The sequence below is a fragment of the Carettochelys insculpta genome, chromosome 4 (assembly GCF_033958435.1).
Source record: "Carettochelys insculpta isolate YL-2023 chromosome 4, ASM3395843v1, whole genome shotgun sequence".
Lineage (NCBI taxonomy): Eukaryota > Metazoa > Chordata > Testudines > Carettochelyidae > Carettochelys > Carettochelys insculpta.
Window position 1 is genome coordinate 121,931,072 of NC_134140.1, and position 21,253 is coordinate 121,952,324.

At 40.0% G+C, this 21,253-nt stretch overlaps 1 protein-coding gene across 5 annotated transcripts in view; it reads left to right on the top strand.

The window, feature by feature from the left end:
* KLHL8 (kelch like family member 8) overlaps window positions 1-21,253 on the top strand; it is a 39,513-nt gene that overhangs the window by 17,105 nt on the left and 1,155 nt on the right. For all 5 annotated transcript variants that reach the window (XM_074993647.1, XM_074993646.1, XM_074993644.1 and 2 more), the window contains 7 exons: window positions 2,219-2,767; window positions 6,036-6,222; window positions 7,954-8,097; window positions 9,138-9,249; window positions 14,342-14,510; window positions 15,485-15,644; window positions 20,247-20,448. In XM_074993647.1, coding sequence (XP_074849748.1) covers window positions 2,219-2,767; window positions 6,036-6,222; window positions 7,954-8,097; window positions 9,138-9,249; window positions 14,342-14,510; window positions 15,485-15,644; window positions 20,247-20,448 — 1,523 coding nt within the window. The remainder of the gene's footprint in view (window positions 1-2,218; window positions 2,768-6,035; window positions 6,223-7,953; window positions 8,098-9,137; window positions 9,250-14,341; window positions 14,511-15,484; window positions 15,645-20,246; window positions 20,449-21,253) is intronic.

The window sequence follows — 21,253 nt, forward strand, 5'->3', positions numbered from 1 at the left end:
GAAGTGTTTTTGGTAATGCAGCTAGACAATATTGACTTCCCTTAATTTGGCACTGGTCAGGTCCCAATGGTGCCAGGCTAGGGAGGTTAAAGATGTACTCTGCTCTACTACCACACCCCATTTTGGATGGGGATATTCCTTTTCTTAAATAATATTTTAATTGTTTATTGCCACTACCGGTAGGAAGGCTAAAAACAGCAGCAGTGGGAAAGAGTGCTTGACAGTACTCTACTTGCTTACAGAGTTCTGAGCGTCAGCATTCAAACTGAGAAAATACTCTTCTGCTTCTTGAGAAGTCCATGAATAGGAGCACTGAAATTGGTTAAAAACTTGGGAGAAAACACTACAATATATATTTTGTTCAAATTTGGGAGGGGTATATTTGAAATCACAAGGGCTAGAACATTCAGCTTTCATGTGAAAAAGATAAAGGAATTGTGTTTTGTCCATCCCCTTACAGAGGTAGACAACATACAGCGCAAGACCCTTATTTAGCCTGCTAGACCTTTGAATCTGGCCTATCATGATCCTCCGGGCTGCCAATGTTCTATGGCCTAGCAGGACCCTTGTGTAGTCTCCCTGCTTGTTGCTGTCCCAGACACTGCTCAAAGTGACCAACTGCTGGGGTCAGCATGTTCGTCTCTGTATGGCACATGCCCATTGTGGGAAGGGGAAGGATTGTCTCCTCAGACTGCCCCTGCCCCCAGTACAATCCTTGCAATGTGGTGTGGTGCATGCCTCTCTTCAGGCTTCATAAGGGTGTTACTCTAAGACCTGCAGGTGCAGTTACCACAAGCAGGCAGATGAGTGCACAGAGATGGAGGGGAAAATGTTTAATGTTTAATCACAGTTAATGTTGTTTTTCAGGCCTGCTTAAAAGACTAGCTAGAGGAAGAAAAAAGCCTCCCCCTGCCCACCAAATTTAATTTGCCAATGGCCTTCTAATGACATACCCCGAGATAAGTTACCTTGCTTTACAGTTCCATGTGGTTTTTTTTTTCCACAGTGAGATTTCAAGAACAGAAGGAAACTTTTTCCTTTAAAGAAAATATCCTTAGACTTCTCTTTCTTAGAAGGTAATAGGCAGAGGACACCTCCATAATTAAGTAAACTTGGTCACATGCTTCTGGAGAAGATTGATACTTGCCTCCTTCCTCAGTCTTGTTATGTCCATGAGAGGAAGACAAAGAAAAATGTCTGTTTGCCATTCTAAAGTCTGCTGGGACTACAGTCTTTGTATATCTTCTTTTCCACTGCCACTGACCCATATTATCAAAAACCTTTTTCATTTGCACTTTAAGTTTGTGTGTAAGCTAAGAAAAACTAGTGACCTCCTCTTTAATCCCTAGACTTCTGTTTGAATTGTTTCCTCAAGGTCCTGTGTTGAAGGAGGTTTTTATAAGAGGAATAATAGCGGTTATTGAGGGATTTGAACTAGGGATTGGCTGTTGCCATGTCCTGCTCTTGTGAATTAAGATCAGATGTTTAAACCAGTGTTCTGTGACTGGTGTGCCATGGCACACTGTAGTTCTGCGAAATGGCACTGTGTGTGTCTCAAAGCTGTGTGCCAGAAGTGTTGTCCACTGCTCTGTGTACGCACCGCACTGCTTGGTGGGGGAAGCGTGTGGCAGTAGTGGTAGAGGCAGCTCTGGGGCAGTGGTGGCAGTGGCTCTGCATTGTCAGCATCAAGGTAAAGTGGGTTGGGAGCTGGGAGTGCCTGGCTCTGAATGAGGGGTAGGGGATTGGGTTATAGTGGGGGACATGGAGCTGTGTGACTCCAGGGAAAGGGTGGGGAATTGGGTTATAGCAGGGACCTTGAAGTGCTTGCTCCTGGAGGGTGGGAGGGGGACTGAGTTAGAGTGGAGGGCTGGGGGTGCCTGGATCTGGAGGAGGGGGAGGGAGATTGAGTTTTATATATATATTGGGTGTGCTGTGAAATTACAGTGAGCAGTGAAGTGTGCCACGAGGTGAAAAGGTTGCTGAGCACTCATCTAAAGTGAAATTTGTCCCTTTTGTTTTTTATGCAGTTTGTCAAATGATAAATATAAGTAATAGGGGAACTCAGTTTTTCTCAAGCATGTACCACAATGCTACATGACAGTCCAGGATACCCACCTCGGCTAAAGTTTTTTTTATAATTTTTTTTAAAGCTGAAAGAAACCCCTCGAGTTTCCATTTTAACAGGCTCTTTCTTTTTCTCTCCTCCCCTCCCTATCAGGTTGGTTCAAAGCTAATCTCCTGCCACAAGTTGGTTCTAGCTTGTGTTATCCCTTACTTCAGAGCGATGTTTCTTTCTGAAATGGCTGAGGCAAAACAGACATTGATTGAGATCAGGGATTTTGATGGAGATGCAATAGAAGATTTGGTGAAATTTGTCTATTCCTCCCGGCTTACACTGACGGTTGATAATGTCCAGCCTCTCTTGTATGCAGCCTGCATTCTTCAGGTGGAACTAGTAGCAAAAGCTTGCTGTGAATATATGAAACTACACTTTCATCCCTCAAACTGTCTGGCAGTGAGGGCCTTTGCAGAGAGTCACAACCGCATTGACTTGATGGACATGGCTGACCGATACGCTTGTGAACATTTTACTGAAGTGGTGGAATGTGAGGACTTTGTGAGTATGTCACCTCACCACCTCCATAAACTCTTGTCCTCCAGTGATCTGAACATTGAAAATGAGAAACAGGTTTACAATGCTGCTATCAAGTGGCTTCTTGCTAATCCACAGCATCATGCTTCATGGTTGGATGAAATACTTGCTCAGGTAGGGAAGAGATTACAGTATATGTATAGACTGGTGCATATTTTCCTGTTGCAGGCAGAGATGAAGCCATACATTTTGTTTATAGTAGAAAAAATACATTGTAGGAAAAAGAGAAAGGAAAACAAGACAAAAGGTGCAAAGTACTCCTTTCCCTGTCAAACCTCATAACTGATTCAGGTCTGTGTTGAATAATCTTCTTTAGTTTAACATTCTGTCACAAATTTATGTTGTCTTCTGCTTAGAACAGAAACAATTTGGATCTGTCCTCAGATATCAGAAAAGGAAACGGCCAGTTTCTGAAAAGAGGGGGGGAAAAAAAAACTTAGTGATGACCAGATTTATATTTAATAAAAATAATTTTGGAGAGGGGAAGGATTTTGGGGGGGCAGCATTTTAAAAATGCATACGTGATCAAATAGAGAACATAAAGTCATCATTACTTAATTCATTTGGCAATACAGAATTCTGGAAGGTAGAAGGGAATGATTTCTTTGATGATAAATATTTGTCCTGGTGCAAAGCTGAGAGAGTCAGAAGTTTTATTACAATTTTTGTTTCCTACATTCTGTTGGGAAGATGACTGCTACCAGAGTATTCTTTTGTAAATGAAAGGTAATGAGACTCACACTGCTAGAATTTTGGGAACATACACAGCGCAGTTCTTTGGTTTTAGGATAGAATGTGCTAATCCATTTAGATAGTTAACTACAAATTCTTCTATCTGAACTCAGCAGATTTCACTTTCAAAGGGAATTTATTGAAAAAAGCAAAACAAAAGGGGCATGCCAGTCAGATCCATGGCAGAAAAACAAATTTAAATGTCTTCCAGAATTCATGCTGTATTTTAATTGTCTGTTTACTCAGTCCACTTGGCCCCATGTATGGATTCCACAGTCTTGAATCTAATGCTTGCTGGAAAATTTTGTTCCGGAATCTAATCTTTCATTAAATATTGCTAGCTCTTAAAGTTGCAAAACAGAAACAAAAAACAACCCTTCCAAATGTGAACAGTGCAGGAACAGATCCATTGATACTGGCAATAATCATTCCTAAGGGACATCTAATTTGGCCTATTGATCCTTAGGAATGATGGGAGAACTCAAAAACAAAATTGTTCTCTCTGATAACTACAAGGAGGATTGTGCTACTCAATACATTCCTCAAATTTTTATAAAATTGTTTTAACTATAGTGCAAGGAATCTTGTGTTTTTAAGCCTGTTTGCTGTAACAGAATCCCACGTTTCCACTGGCCCTGGCCTTCTGTTATCTGAGCCAAGAGAACTGGAGCTGGAGTGATGAAATCACGCTAGGATAGAGGTTTCAGGGAACTGTCTCAGAAGCACTACAAGCTGCTGCTACTACTACTAGCAGCTGATGAGTGGAACTTACTTGTCATATGCAAAATTACACTTAAATTTGTCCCTAAATCTTCTGAGCAAACTTTTTTCAAGCCTTGTCTTTAAATGTATTTACATCTAATCAGAAATCAGTTTGCCTAATTAAATACATTTCCATGGTGTTCATCTGTCACCTTCCTACCACAATGCATTTACACTATTCTCCTATCACTGTCTAGTGTTTTCTGCTAGTTATGTTTAGTAGTTTTAGATATCCCCTGCTAATCTAGGAGCAGAATTTGTTTCCTGCTTTAGCTAGTCTCTGGACTTCTACATTTCTAGTCCTTTCTCCTGCCAGATCTGCACTGCTTCTAGGGACTCTGCCATGTAGCTCTCAACAGCCTTTAATCTATACTGGCAGTTGAGATGAACATTAGAAAAAGTGTGCTAGTACAAATTGAACTTCTCTAATCTGGCACACTCTTGTCTGGCAAAATCGGTAATCCGGCATGATTTTCGATAGCCGGATGACCACTTATCATGGATAGAGCCGGCTGTGTTTCTTGTGGTCCCATAAAGTTTGTTTACAGCCACCAGTCCTGGCTCTCAGTGTTCTGTGCTGGTATTTAGATGTAGTTTACGCCTAAACATCTTCTAAGAGCCCAGTGAGCAATGGAAGTGTTGGTAATGCTGCTAGGTAATCTTGACCTCCTGTGGTCTGGCAAATTCTCTTGTTCAGCACTTGTCAGGTCCCAGGGGTGCTGGACTACAGAGGTTCAACCTGTATTGCCAGCAAACTCTTCAAGTATAGATGGATTTATACCTGCCGAAACATGCCATAGTTTATCATTGTTCCCCAGAAGAAGTAAGCTATACTAGCAAAAGCACTTTTATGCTGATATAAATGATGACATTAGGGCTTTTGAAAGCTTAGAAGTGTCCTAAAAACCTCTCATCCTTATTTGACGCTGGTGTATCAGCAAAAGCATTGACCTGACTTCAGTCACCTAAAGAAAAGTATGCAGCAGTACTTGAAGTAGTATCTGTGTAACTGTTAGATTACAAGCAGCTCAGGTGCCACTTAGCCCATTCACCCTGGAGTGGTCAAGTGGATTTTCAAAGCCCTGCATAGCTTTTTGAAGAATTTAGACAAGTGAAGGTATATCTGCACTAGCAGCTGCACAGAGAATGAAGACAAACTATAAGGTACAGCTTAGGTGAATAGAGAACCAGACCCCTAAAGTATGTACCTTCCATGTTTCTCTGTGAGCCTAAGCATGGCTTATTTTATATACATTGCTCCTTTTAGCAGTGTAGTATGGTGCCCTGTGCCTCACCCCCACACCCCAAAAAGAAAAAAAGGCCTCTCTCTGCTGCTGGAGTGTTTTGGGTACATCTACACTGCAGAAATTAAATCTCTGTAGCAGCAAACCTCAGAGCCTGGGTCAACTGATTTCAGGCTCATAGGATGGTGTTAAAAATTACTATAACATGGACATTCGAGTCAGGCAGGGGCCCGAGATCCAAGATTCTCCCCCTTGCTGGGTATCAGAGCTGTCTTCATCCTGAACCCAAGTGTTTACATTCCTATTTTTAGCCGGGTAGCTTGAACCCCTTGAGCCCGACTCTGTTGACACAAGCTCTCAGGTATTCTTGCAGTGTAGCCATGCCCTTTCATGGTAACGAGGAAAGGCTCCAGCTTTTCATTGTTTCCTGTAGCTACATGTACCCTATAGATGTAAACAAAATGTGAAAGAAGCATTTCTCCTTTCTCCCCAGGAAGAACAAAGCTATATTTGAATGGATTTTTATTACTCCTTTCACTGAAGTTTTTTAAATTTATAAGTTATACAATTTTACTCCTGACAATATTATCTAGGACTCAAAATCAGAATAGTTTATTATCCAGAACTGTGTACATTTCCATCAGGTACGTCTGCCTTTGTTGCCCATTTGTTTCCTTATGAGCGTTGTGGCAAAAGAAGAGGTCATCAAGCAGAATCTAAAATGTAGAGACTTACTGGATGAAGCAAGAAACTACCATCTTCATCTGAGCAGCAGGGCAGTGCCGGACTTTGAGTATTCTATCCGCACAACACCAAGGAATGAGACTGCTGGTAATTAAATGGGGATCCCATTATCCAGTACTGAAGGAAGAGTGTTGGGTATCTGCCTAGAGATAGGTAGAATGGAGTAAATTGTTTGTGACCTAAGGTTGCAAGAAGAAATGTGCAGATTGTAGGTGATATGCATGACTTTTAGCACCAAAGATGTTCAAACCCTGCATAGTCTATTTCCTGCGGAAGAAAACCCTTATGATGGGGTGGGTGTCATAGAAGATCCACTGGCATGTTCCCTGATCATGCCACTGACATCCACCTTCTTGCTGTCTGGGGCTCTCCATCACCCTATCCTGCTGAGCAGATCCTTTGGTCTCCTCCTACAGCTAAGCCATGTAGTTGGGTCCCCCCACAGAGGAAATGCAGATGCTGTTTAACCAAAGCTCTGGGTGGATGTAGTTGTAGGGCACAGCACCTGGGAAATCAACCCCCAGAAGGGATCAAAACCCCAGAGAAATCCATCTCTCTGTGCCAAAGATTTGCACAGGGAGCACCTGCTTAGTCAGCCGCCCTCATGAAAGGGAGGTGTGCACAGTGCACAATGTATATATCCTCCCCAGGTAATAACAATTTACACTGGACTTGATTATAAACCCAGTTTTTATTAAGCAAACTGGTAGGATTTAAGTGGCTCTAAGAAAACAGGCAGATCAAATTGTTACCAAATAAACAAAGAGAAAATGCATAGGTAATTCTGTTCTCCTGCTGAAACTAGTTACTTGTGAGTTCTTACCTTAAACATCTGCTTTTTTATATCAAGTGAAACATTCAGGTCAAAATTATCTTATCCTGACCTGGGTCTTCAATAAAGTTCTCTGCATTAGGGTGGGTTTGGCAATATCTAAGGTAGGCTGAAAACAGAAGATGGGGTTCCAGAGCCATCTATACCTTTCACCTGCGGAAGGAATTTCATTTTTCTCTGTAAAAGTAACCTCCAAGATGGAGACCGTCACTCGAGTGAAATCACCTGTTCCTGGCCTTTTGAGGCAATAAGCCATTGTCTGCTAAGTAATTTTAACACAGGCAGCAAAGTTCTTCAGATGTGGGTTGGCTCCCATTAAAGGGCCTTTGTTGGCTACCTACTGCTATCCCTTCACAAGCCATATTGTCACAATAGGTTGGCCACACCTCCTGTTGAGACCATCACAGAGACAGACATTTTGAACACACCTACAGAAAATGATACATGCACAAAAAGGATTTGCAGATCCAGCAGGTTATAACATTTGAAAAAGATAGGTCACAAGCTCCTCTTTGTTCAAAGCATGTATTGAGTTATGCATATTTATATTCATAACCTATATTCCATAAAGCATCCAGCACAATTATATTGTTCCTTTTTGACAAATGATTGAACCCAGAGCAGTGAGTAGCCTTTTACAAAGTGTTCTGAGTTATGCAAATTGGACTGCAAAATTCTGATCTAGAAAGTACAATTAAATGCAACAAGAATAATGGTTGTCTCCACAGGCAGATAATGATTAAAGTGACCAAAATACCATTATGGTTCTGATTAGCTGTCTGTGCATAACATTGGCAGTCACTTTGCGTGCTAAAATCCCATTTTTTGCCACAAATACAGAAGTATAGCTGTATTGAATGTGGCCCAAGAGGGAGGAGGAAAAAAGTGTTTTTCTTCAGTTAATTTTGTAATCCTAATCTATTTCAGTAAAAATATTGCCCAGATTTTGTTGGCTAATCATTCAGAGACTCTGTCTTCTACTTCAGGTGTGCTATTTTGTGTTGGTGGTCGAGGTGGATCAGGTGACCCATTTCGCAGCATTGAATGCTACTCTATAAACACAAACAGCTGGTTCTTTGGTCCTGAAATGAATAGCAGGAGAAGACATGTGGGTGTAATATCTGTGGGAGGTTAGTAACAGTATAAACTTAGTACAAAACTATTTTTCTTTTGTAGTAAGTATCCGAGAGGGAGCTGTGTTAGTCTGTATCTTCAAAAGCAACAAGAAGTCCTGTGGCACCTTAGAGACGAACAGATATTTTGGAGCTTGTGCTTTTGTGGGCAAAGCAGGTCTTTGCCCATAAAAGCTCATGCTCCAAAATATCTGTTAGTCTATAAGGTGCCACAGGACTTCTTGTTGCTTTTGTAGTAACTTAATAATTTATTTTACCTGCCAGACTAAACAATAAGAAAAGCCTGTTCCGTATCATGGCTGCATTACTTGATGTGTTTTCATTTACTAAAGAGTAATTTTTCAGGTATGAAACATGCCTGTATTAGTACAGCATCATGAGAACACATTTGTTCCAGTGAAATCATGCTCGCTGCCTCATTACATATAGTAGTGTATGGTTTCATTTTTTTTTTCTCTCAGAAAAGCATTGTGTGGGCACGTTAAGACAGTATTCCTGAGTTCTGAAGCTGACCTTCTTAAATGTGGACAAATTTTACAGTGCATTGTTTTCTGAGACTGTCATTAGTTTTGGTAACTCAGATTTTGGGTGCTCCCCTTAATACTTGGAGCCAAGTTTCAAGAGCTGCTGAGAACCCACAACTATTGAGTTACTCTTCCCTTGTATGTTACATTGCTGAAACAGAACCAATGGAAAACAATTTTCCAGTTGGCATACATTCCTCTGTGCCTCCAAATATTATACTCTTTTGTTTAAAATAATTTGCTATTTTGTTTAGAGTATGAAAAATGCAGTTGGCCTGCAAGCATGTTGTTTTCAGTATGTTAAAATGTCCTATAAAAACTGCTGTTAAGACAAGTCTCTGGCTGAGAATATACGCAGCTTCTTAATCTTCAAATCTTATTTTTGCAACTGAAGAGTGTGCTGCTTTTTTGGAAAATGGTTTTGATCCTGTATATTGTTTGGATGATCTTGTGTGTATGGAAACGAGTATTCCCTATCAATCACTGAAATCAAAATGCTTCTCTGTTTTTTAGGTAAAGTCTATGCAGTAGGTGGGCATGATGGAAACGAACATTTAGGCAGCATGGAAATGTTTGATCCTGTCACTAATAAGTGGATGATGAAAGCATCAATGAACACAAAGAGGTAAATCTCTCTTAAAAAGGGAGCAAGCAATTTTTTTAGAAAATAATACGGAAGTTATTGTGGCCTAGTTTTTTACCTGCCCTTCTGTGCATATCATTTAAAAAAAAATGCATTTGGTTGAAACAGTCAGGCTCAGCTGGGTTAGGGGACTCTGTCACAGTTCCTAGGTGTTTTTGTTTTTGGTTTCCACATGCAAGCTGGTGCTCTTGCCTATTTTATTTTGCTTACGTGAAGTTTGAGATTTTAATTTTTCCCTGGCTATAGAAAAGAGATACTTTTGGGCAGTAATTGCATATGAATTTTATATTGATTTTAGATCCTGTACAACAGTATACCAATGAAGGATTGTAGTGTGGCACATTCATAATGATATCCACACAAATTATTAATTCAAATGACATTTACATGTTCCTACTAGGATAGGGGAACACTTCAAAGAACAGGCAAACATAAGTCTGCCTTACTGTGCAATGAAATGAATGTCAGATATGCACACGAGAGAGTTACTGGTGTTGTGAAATTTATAATGTTCCTTTACATCAACCTCCATATCCTGGACTGTTTCTAAACTTCCTAAAAAGCAGACTGGGTTTTCTTAATTACCTTATAGTTGTTGTAACATGGGGTTGGATAAAATAACAGATATATACTACCAAATAGCAGTTTAAAATAAATGACACATAAAGATAAACCTCTTTCCATTAGTTATGACTAATTTACTTTATCAGCTTTTATACCTTTTTAATTATATATTCTGGTGCATATTGCTTTTTGAGAGACACACAGACAAGCTTAATTAGGTGTAATATTGCTGGTTTACACTTATTTCACTCTTTTTTGAGTGTTTGTGTGCATTCCAATCAGATGTGTGTATGCACACAGTAGCTGCAAATTTTTTTCCCTAGCAACTACTGAGAGGGTTGGCTTGGGCACCCCATGGAGTGTTGCCTCCACAGTCTTCAATACAGGGCCCTGCTGATCTGCCCATTCGTCAGTTTCTTTTTACTGCCTGTGACAGTAGATAACATAAGAATGGCCATACTGGGTCAGACCAAAGGTCCATCTAGCACAGTGTCAAATCTTCTGACAGGGGCCAATGCCAGGCTTCACACAAGGAATGAACAGTACATGTAATTAGAAAACAATCCCTCCTCTGACACTCATTTCCAGCTTCTGACAAACAGAGACTAGGGACACCATTCCTACCCATCCTGGCTAAGAGCCATTGTTGGATCTGTTCTCCATGAATTTATTTAGTTCTTTTTTTCTTTGAAGAAGTTAGTCGTGCTCTTCACAACATTCTCTGGCAAGGAGTTCCAGAGCTAACTCTGCGTTACATGAAGAAATACTTATTTTTGTTTGTTTTTAAACCTGCTACCTGTTCATTTCACTTGGTGAACCCTATTTCTTGTGTTTATGGGAACAAGTAAATAACTTTTCCTTATTCACTCTCAACACCAGTCATGATTTTATAGACCTTTGTCATCTCTTCCCTTATTCTCCTCCTGTCTAACCTGCGAAGTCCCAGTCTTTTTAATCTCGCCTCATATGGCGCTCATTCCAAGCCCCTAATTATTTTTGTTGCCCTTTTCTGAACTTTTTTTTCAATGCCAAGATACCTTTTTGGAGATAATGATCACCTCTGTAAACAGTATTCAAGATGTGGGAGTACCATGGATTTATATAGAGCTAAGAAGATATTCTCTGCTGTATTCTCTCTCCCTTTTTTAAATGCTTCCCAACATTCTATTTTATTGTATTTTTATTGTATTCTATTGTATTTTTGACTGCGGCTGCATGTTGAATGGATGTTTTAAGAGAACTACTCATAATGACTACAAATTCTTTCTCTTGAGTGGTAATAGTTAATTTCGTCCCTGTCATTTTTACATATTTGGGATGATGTTTTCCAATGTGCATTACTTTGCATTTATCAACTTTAAAATTCATTTGTCATTTTGTTGCCTAGTCACTAGTTTTGTGAGTTCCTTTTGAAGCACTACACAGTCTGCTTTGGACTTAACTATCTTGAGCAGTTCAGTTGCATCTCCAAATTTTGCCACCTCGCTCTTTACCTCTTTCTCCAGATTCTTTATGAATATGTTGAATAGGTTTGGTCTCAGTACAGACTCCTGGGTGACACACCAGTTGGCCCTTCTCCCTTCTGAAAACTAGACCATTTATTGTTACCTTTTTTTTTTTCCTTTCCATGAGAGAACCTTCCCTCTTATCCCATGACAGCTTACTTAACAGCCTTTAGTGAGGAACCTTGTCAAAGGTTTTATCTTGCAGTCATTTGGTGCAGAACATGGTCGAAAGGATAGTTACAAAACCACAGTTAGTTCCGCAGTTTCACATATGAATTCTTTCAGAACTCTTGGGTGAATTCCATCTAATCCTGGTGCAATGCCTTATTATTGTTTAGTTTATCAGTTTGTTCCAAAACCTCTTCTAATGACACTTCAGTCTGGAACAATTGTGGATCTCCCTAAAATCCTCAGCTGGGAAGACCAATGTAATCAATTCATTTAGTTTCTCCACAATGATCTTATCATCCGTCAGTGCTCCTTTAGCATCTCAGTCATCCAGTGGCCTGACTGGTTGTTCAGCAGGCTTCCTGTTTCTGAGGTACTTAAAAATAATTTGCTAGTACTTTTTGAGGCAAGCTGTTCTTCAGATTGCTTTCTGGCCTATTTTATGCTTCATTTGACTGTGTAGATGCTCCTTTCTATTTTCCTCTTTAGGATTCAACTTCCACTTTTTAAACAATGCCATTTCATCTCTTTCTGCATCTTCTACTTTAAGCCATGGTGGCACTTTTTTGGTTCTCTTAGTATGCTTTTTTAATTTGACATATACATTTAAATTGAGCCTCTATTATGGTATCTTTGAAAACTTTCAACGCAGCTTGCATAGATTTCACATTCAGCACTGTACCTTTTTTAATTTGTTTGTTTAACCCCCCCCCTTTTTTTTTTTTTTAAATAGTTTCGCCTTTGTGAAATTACATGCCACAGTGTTGGGCTGCTTTGGCATTTTTTCTTCCAAAAGGATGTTAAATTTAGTTATATTTTGGTTACTGGTTCCATGAGTTCCAGGCATAGTCACCTCCAGTGCCAGGGTCCTACACTCTAGGACCAAAGCAAGAATTGCCTCTCCCCTTGTGGGTTTCAGAACTGTCCGTTCTAAGAAGCAGTCATTTGACAGTCTTTCTCAACCTTTAAAGTACCCCTTTAAAATAAAAATATAAGTACCCCAAGACTTCACTCACATACCCCTAAGCGTACACAAAGCACTGGTTGAGAAACATGGTCCTAAGGTAATTTTGAGGTTTTGAAACAAGTGCCATTCAACCTTGCCAGATTACTGTACACTTCTTGAGAAGTCAGATTTGTTTTGCATACCAAATTACACCTCACTTAAACTTCTTGCTTACAAAAACATGAAAAATATTACAGAATACTACTACAGAAAACTTGCTGACTTCCAAATAAATGATTTGGAATAGAATTACTCACTTTACATTTCAGAGTAAGGCATATGCAGCAATAGAAACAAGTTGTTGTCTGAATGAACTTTTAGATTGTTCTGACTTTACTAGTGTTTTTATGTAGCATGTTGTAAAACTAGGCAAATAGCTATATGAGTTCATGTACCCGCTGGAAGATGTTGGTGTACCCCCAAGGGTACGCTTACTCCTGGTTGAGAAACATTGGTTTCAGGTATCAAGAAACTTTCTCTCTCCATCCTGTCCTGAGATAATGTGTACCCACTCAGTATGGGAGTAATTTAAATCCACTATTTTTCATAGCCTTTCTAAGCTCCCTTCACATTTTACAGTCATTATCATGATGCTAATCAGGTGGCCAATAATATATCCCTGCTGCTATATTCTTACTATTAGAGCATGGAATCCCTAGAAATTTGATGTTTGGCTTATTTACTATTTTCACTTCATTTCTTTCAAATATAGTGCCCCCTCCCTCATCAGTGTGATCTGCTCTCTTTCTGATGTATTTTGTACCTGGGTATGACAGTGTTCCACTGAGGAGCCTCATCCCACCAAGTTTCTGTGATGCTTATTATATCAATATCCTCATTCATTATGAGACACCCGAGTTCACCAATCTTATTATTGGATTTCTAGCATTTGTATATATTCTGGAAGTTCCCTCACTCTTGTTCCAGCAAGTTGTTCTGCAGCTGTTATATGTACGTAGTTCCTGTAGTTAGTCATACAATAGGTAGTGTACTAGTACTGAATTTCAGTTGCAGAGGGCTCCCCTGTTTTTATCCCTACCATCTTCTGCATGTGCCATGGTTGCTGGGTTTCAATACCAGCAGGGACTGCAGAAAGCATCCAGATACACGCCACTCCACTCTCCCAGTTTCCTGGCACATTGTGCCTCAGGTGTCTGGGTGAAAGTCACAAGAAAAGACTGCTGCGAGATTTGTTAATGCAAAAGCCAATGATGGAAGCTAATTAAAGAAGCAACCATTGGGATTTGATCTACTGCATAATAAGAAATAACCTGAAAAAGTGAGGACTAGTACTGAAACACTCTATAGCAATATTTAACCCAGGATTCGTGCAGTTATGTACTTACTGCAAGCACAAACCCTTGTATTCATAGAATCCCATTGCCTTTTTAACCAATAATCTTGTTTTACACTGCAGTAGTTTAAATCCTAAATGTTGCCTTGCTTCCGGTATTGGCTTTTGGGTGATGTGATTAGACTGTAGCCGAAAACGTAGTTGCCTCCCATAAATCATGGTCAACTAGTTAAAGTAACACTAACGTAACTTGCAGCTGTCTTTTGGCTAGGGCAGGGACTCTCGTCTAGGGAATTCTGAGGCAGATGGGGGAATGGGCACACCCTCTAAAAATAACTGGTCAACTTTATGAAGGTAATACTGCACCAACAGTGAACTTGATACAGTTACTGAGCAAAAAAAATTCTAAGTTCCCTCATTTCCTTTTTGGTTTTTAGTACATGTTATTTCCTATATTGAAACAGTTGCCAGTCAAAGAAAAATGCACTTGGTCTAAATGCCTTTGCTTAGTCAAGGATAATGCTGTGATTTTATTAGGAGAGGAATTGCTCTAGCCTCCCTTGGTGGACCTATTTATGCCATAGGAGGGTTGGATGACAACACTTGCTTCAGTGATGTGGAGAGGTATGACATTGAATCTGATCAATGGAGTGGAGTAGCATCGATGAATACTCCCAGAGGAGGAGTTGGCTCAGTTGCCCTCATGGTAAGTTCATGCTTTCATATGAATCAGTGTTGAAACAATGCCTTGGCTTGGCAGGAGTACAAGTGCAACGGAATCTCTTTCAAAGACAACTTAAAATTGAGGCATTGACCACTTATATCCTTTAAAATATCATTTAATTTCTGCAAAAGTTCAGGATGTTAACATTTGTGTTCCCACAAAACTCCACAGTGTAGGCTTTACGTTGTCGAAACAGTCAAATAAGTACTGTATTGTTCCTATGATTGGTAGGTTGGCACTTTCAAAGCAACACTTTTTTTAATTATGGCCACGTTAAGAGAAATAAGGCAAATTTATGGGTATCATTTTATAAGTCAAATTTGTTATGGGTATGACTTAAACATATGGTACTTGGCATCCCACTCACTTCCATCTTCATTGCATAATGGATGGAGTAGCTTACCAAATAGGATTCTTACTTAATCAGCTGCAGATACATAATAGAACCAACATAAATGACTCTGCAAGGTGCAAACTAGGTCCACTGTAATTTTGTAACATTTTCAAAACACTTCATACTTATATAAACAAGTGCAAGATACCCCTCATCTTCAAATGTTTGATTTTAAAAAAAAAAAAAAAAAAGCACAAGCATCCCTCCTAACAAATTAATATGTTTGCACTAGGGAGAAACAAATTTCAGTCTCCTGGAGGTTGCATAGGGAAAAATAGCGGAGAAGTAAAATAGTGAAAGAGGTTCACTTGGCTGTGTTTTTAACTTTTTGGTTATGACTAATAGTAGCGTGCTGCACAGTACAATTATCTGGTCCTTGTGATGCATATGATTCGAGGATCTGTGCACACTCCTATACAATCACTTTTCATTTAAAAAAAAATCCCTGACAAGGTACTGGGTGATGCGATGTGGTGCAGACTTTTACTGCAAAAGTACCATTGATCTTTTGTATGAAAGACTAGGTCTACGCATGAAATTTCTCTGCTCAATCTTTTTTCAGAACTATGTATATGCCGTTGGTGGCAATGACGGTGTAGCCTCTCTCTCTAGTGTAGAGAGATATGACCCCCATCTGGATAAGTGGACAGAAGTGAAAGAGATGGGTCAGCGGAGAGCTGGCAATGGGGTTAGCGAACTCCATGGTTGCTTATATGTTGTAGGTGAGTATTAGTTTCTTTCTGATTGCTCACCTTGTCCTGTACCAGTGTGGATTTTGACTGAGAATGATGCAGTTTCAACATAACAAATGCTGTTCTGATGTAAGTTTAAAAAGCTAAGTACCTTATACATTTTAAGCATCTTCCAGGAAAAGAAAAAATAAGACATTTGGTGCAGCTTGGTACACCCAGTGCTCTGCCCTGATTCTGGCTACATCTCTAATCTTTTACCTCAAAATGATGTCAGCAGAGGCAAGAATGCTGTTTGGTTATATATAAGATGATGTCCTCTCCAGGGTTTGGCAGCCTTGTGTTGAAAGTCTGAATCAGGTGTAATGCAGAGCATACTGCAATGCTTATTAGGGCCTAAGTAAGGGAGAGGTTTAGATTTGTAAGGAACTGGGGAAACTTTTGGGAAAGGGGGAGCCTATACAGGAAGGATGGGCTCCACCTAAACCAAAATGGAACCAGATTGCAGGCACATAAAATTAAAAAGGTCATAGAACAATTTTTAAACTAAGGGCTGGGGGAAGGCTGACAGGTGTGGAGGTGCACGTGGTTTGGACGGTGGCATCCCTTAGGGCAGGATCTCTTATTCGAGATTCTTCATGCTGTAGTAAGGAGGAGAGGATGAAACATGATAAAATACGGGTAGTATCTAATGAGGACCAGTCAAGTAAAACAGAGTCCCTTTCAATTACATCATGTAATGGCAGGCAGCGAAAGAGTGGCAAGTTTTGAAAGTGCTTATATACAAATGCTAGAAGTCTAAATAATAAGATGGGTAAGCTAGAGTGCCTCATTAAATGAAGATATCGATATAGTATGTATCACAGAAACTTGGTGGAATGAGGATAATCAATGGGACACAGTAATACCAGAGTACAAAATTTATCGGAAGGACAGAACAGGTTGTGGTGGGGGTAGGGGGTGGCACCAAATGTTAAAGAAAGCATAGAATCAAATGAAGTAAAAATCGTAAATGAACCAAACTGTACCATAGAATCTCTCTGGATAGTAATCCCACGCTTGAATAATAAGAATATAATAGTGACCACCTGACCAGGATGGTGATAGCAACTGTGAAATGCTCAGGGAGATTAGAGAAACTATCAAAATAAAAAAACCCAATAATAATGGGGGGTTTCAGCTATCCCCATATAGACTGGGCACATGTCACCTCAGGACAGGAAGCTGAGATGAAGTTTCTTGACATCTTAAATGACTGCTTCGTGGAGCAGTTAGTCCTGGAACCCACAAGAGGAGAGGTGATTCTTGATTTAGTCCTAAGTGGAGCACAGGATCTGGTCCAAAAGGTGAATGTGTCTGGATCTCAGGGTACTAATAACCATAATATAATTAAATTTAACATTCCTGTAGTATTTAATTTCAGAAAGGGGGACTACACAAAAATGAGGAAGTTAGTTAAAGAGAAATAAAAAGGTACAGTACCTAAAGTGAACTCCCTACCAGCTGCATGGAAACTTTTTAAAGACACTATAATACAGGCTCAACTTTAAATGTATATCCCAATGTAGGAAACCAAAAAAGTGACACCGCGGTTAAACAATAAATTTAAAAGAGGCAGTGAGAGACAAAAAGCCATCCTTTTAAAAAAGGGAAGTTAAATCCTAGTGAGGAAAATAGAAAGGAACATAAACTCTGCCAAGTGAAGTGTAAAAATATAATTAGGGAGGCCAAAAAAGAATTTGAAGAACAGCTAGTCAAAGAGTCAAAGTAATAGCAGAAAAAATTTGAAATTCTGAAAAAGTCAGAAGCAGGAAGCCTGCTAAACAACCAGTGGGGCCACTGGATGATTGAAATGTTAAAGGAAAGCTCAAGGATGATAAGGCCTCTGCAGAGAAACTAAATCATTTCTCTGCCTCAGTCTTCATGGCTGAGGATGAGTGAGATTCCCAAACCTGAGCAGTTCTTTTCAGGTAACAAATCTGATGAAATGCCTCAAATTGAGGTGTCATTAGAAGAGGTTTTAGAACAAATTGATAAACTAAATAGTAGTAAGTCACCAGGACCAGGTGGCATTCACCAAGAGCTCTGAAGGAACTCAAAAGTGAAATTGCGGAACTACTAATTGTAGTTTGTAACCTGCCATTTCAATCGGCTTCTGTTCGAGATGACTGGAGGATAGCGATTTTGATGCCAATCTTTTTTAAAAAAAGGCGGGGGGTGTGATCTTGGCAGTGACAGGCCAGTCAGCCCAACTTCAGTATCTGGCAAACTGGTTGAAACTCTAGTAAAGAGCAGAATTGTCCAGACGCATGAATGAACATAATTTGTTCTTCACACAGCGCACAGTCAACCTGTAGAACTCCTTGCCGGAGGAGGCTGTGAAGGCCAGGACTCTATTAGGGTTTAAAAAAGAGCTCGATAAATTTTTGCAGGTTAGGTCCATAAATGGCTATTAGCCAGGGGTAAAGTATGGTGCCCTAGCCTTCAGTACAAAGGCAGGAGATGGATGGCAGGAGATAAATCACTTGATCATTGTCTTCTGTTCTCCTTCTCTGGGGCACCTGGCATTGGCCACTGTCGGCAGACGGGATACTGGGCTGGATGGACCTTTGGTCTGACCCAGTATGGCCATTCTTATGTTCTTAGTCAACACGGCTTTAGTAAAGGGAAGTCGTGTCTCACCAATCTATTAGAATTTTTTGAAAGGGTCAACAAGCATGTGGACAAGGGGATCCTGTGCATATAGTTTACTCAGATTTTTCAGAAAGCCTTTGACAAGGTCCCTCACCAAAAACTCTTAAGCAAAGTTAACTGTCATGGGGTAAGAGGAAACATCCTCTCTTGGATTGGTAACCAGTAAAAAGATTGGAAAGTAAGGCTAGAAATAAACAGTCAGTTTTCAGAGTGGAGAGAGGTAAATAGTGGTGTCCCCCAGGGGTCTGTACCAGGACCAGTCCTATTCAACATATTTATAAATGATCTGGAAAAAGGGATGAACAGTGAGGTGGCAACATTTGCACATGACACAAAACTACTCCAAATAGTTCAGTCCCAAGGAGACTGTGAAGAGCTATAAAAGGATATTAATAAATTGGGTGATTGGGCAACAAAATGGCAGATGAAATCGAGTGTTGATAAATGCAAAGTAATGCACATTGGAAAATATAATCCCAACTATACATATAAAATGGTGGGGTCTGACTTAGCTGTTACCACTCAAGAAAGAGATCTTGGAGTCATTGTGGATAGTTCTCTGAAAACATTAATTCAATGTGCAGTGGCAGTCAAAAAAGCTAACAAAGCGTTGGGAGTCATTAAGAAAGGAATAGATAAGAAGAAAGAGAAAATGTCATATTACCTCTGTATAAATACATGGTACATCCACATCTGGATTAATGTGTGCAGATGTGGTCGCCCCATCTCAAAAAATATATATTGGAATTAGAAAAGGGCAACAAACATGATTAAGGGTATGGAACGTCTGCCACATGAGGAGAGGTTACTAAGACTGGGACTTTTTAGCTTGGAAAAAAGATTAAGGGGGGATATGATAGAGGTATATAAAATTGTGACTGGTGTGGCGAAAGTAAGGAAATGTTATTTACTCCCTCACAGCACAGCTATGTCTACACTAGAAGCATCTATTGACCAAAGTTACTGTTGACAGAGAAATCTCACTGGAACCTCTGACAGATTGCTGCTACATCCATCTTGCTCTGTCGACAGAGGACTGCCAGGCTGGACTGCCCTCTGGTGACAAAGAAGGATGGCAGCTCTACAAGCAAGGCTGCCCAGCAACCAGAAGCCCCCTCTGTCGACAGAAGTGTCTACGCTGCACTTGTGTGAATAGTACTATGTCGACAGAGATTTATGTCTCAGATTTTTGAGGGATAACTCTGTTGAGGCAAAAGCAGAGTTGTGTTGAGACTCCTGCGGAAGGCTTTGAGTGTAGACACTCCCTGAGTTCTGTTGACAGAACTCTCCAGTGTAGACACAGCCCACAAGAGCTTGGGATCACGAAATGAAACTAATAGGCAGCAGGTTTAAAGCAAACAATAGGAGATATTTTTTTCACACAACACGCAGTTAACCTGTAGAACTCCTTGCCTGAGGATGTCATGAAGGTCAAGACTATAGTAGAGTTTAAAAAAGAAATAGATAAATTCATGGAGGTGGGTCCATCAATGGCTATTAGCCAGGATGGGCATGGAGGGTATTCCTAGCCTCTGTTTGCCGGAGGCTGGAAATGGGCGACAGGAAATTGATCGCTTGATGATTACCTGTTCTGTTTATTCCCTCTGGGGCACTTGGCATTGGCCACTGTCGGAAGACAGGATACTGGGTTTGATGGACCTATGGTCTGACCCGGTATGGTGCTCTAGTACTTTAATTTTAAGAACAGTTTGTCTGCGCATAGGTGAGCACCTGCCAGTTTCTTTGAACTTTTACACAGCCGAAAACTTATACCATAAGCTGTTGCCTAAATACTGAGTTTTAGGGACTTAGCTTGAGGCACACGTTAGATAAATGTGGCCACTGTACAACCAACCAATTGAACATCATGCAGTGTGACTCCTGGAAGCTAGCATTATTAGAAAGCTCCCTCCTAACAAACAGTAATGTCCTTGTTTGCAGGTGGCTTTGATGACAACTCTCCATTGAGCTCCGTTGAACGTTTTGATCCTCGTAGTAAGAAGTGGGAGTACGTAGCAGAACTTACAACCCCCAGGGGTGGAGTTGGTATAGCAACACTGATGGGTAAAATTTTTGCAGTTGGTGGTCATAATGGCAATGCTTACCTGAACACAGTGGAAGCCTTTGATCCAGTGATGAACAGGTAATTACCAACTTTGCTCCGCTGAGTTAGATGATGATGGCTTCATCTATATAGTGCAGAGTCCTCACGGCCCATAAACTATCAGTGGTGGCTGAATAATTTTTCTCCTTTATTCAAATATGCTAGTCCAGATAGGAGGTAACAAGAAATAATGTAGGTTTTTTATGTCTTTATAAAGCAAGCTATCCTGACTGTGCATACAAGTTAATTTCCTGTAGTCCAGTGGATAACTTTTAAAAACACACTTTCAGGTAATTTAACAGGTGCTGTCTTGTGTGGATTAAGTTAGTAAATTGAACAAAAATATTTAATCTAGTTACGTTAATGGGTGTAAAGAAATCAGTTTTCTCTAGGATCATAGCTCAAGTCTAGACTGAGATTCCATTTAAAATGTATTCAGTGATTTTAGCTTATGATCTCCTTTCTAGCGGGCCAATCTGAAAGGCCATACACAGGCAGTCTTCAGTCTCTCCTATGGGGTTGGTAGTTGCAAGTTAAGCCATGTCATTGAAAAGATAATTTTTTGCAGCCTTTCATTACTATCTGATTTCACCTATACCCTTTGTGGTCACATTTAATAGGCAAAGCTATTACTTTAAAACAGTAGATGGTTTTAGGAAAGGAAGGAAATACTTGATTAAATACAACAATTTAAGTGCATTCTTCAAATCATGGACACATTGATGTAAATGAAAGTTTAAACAAACTTATGCTTTCCTATAAACTTATACACTGGAGACATCTCTCCTACAGAGAATTTACCCAACTTTAATTATGATATTGCTGGTAGAGGGAACTTGTCAAT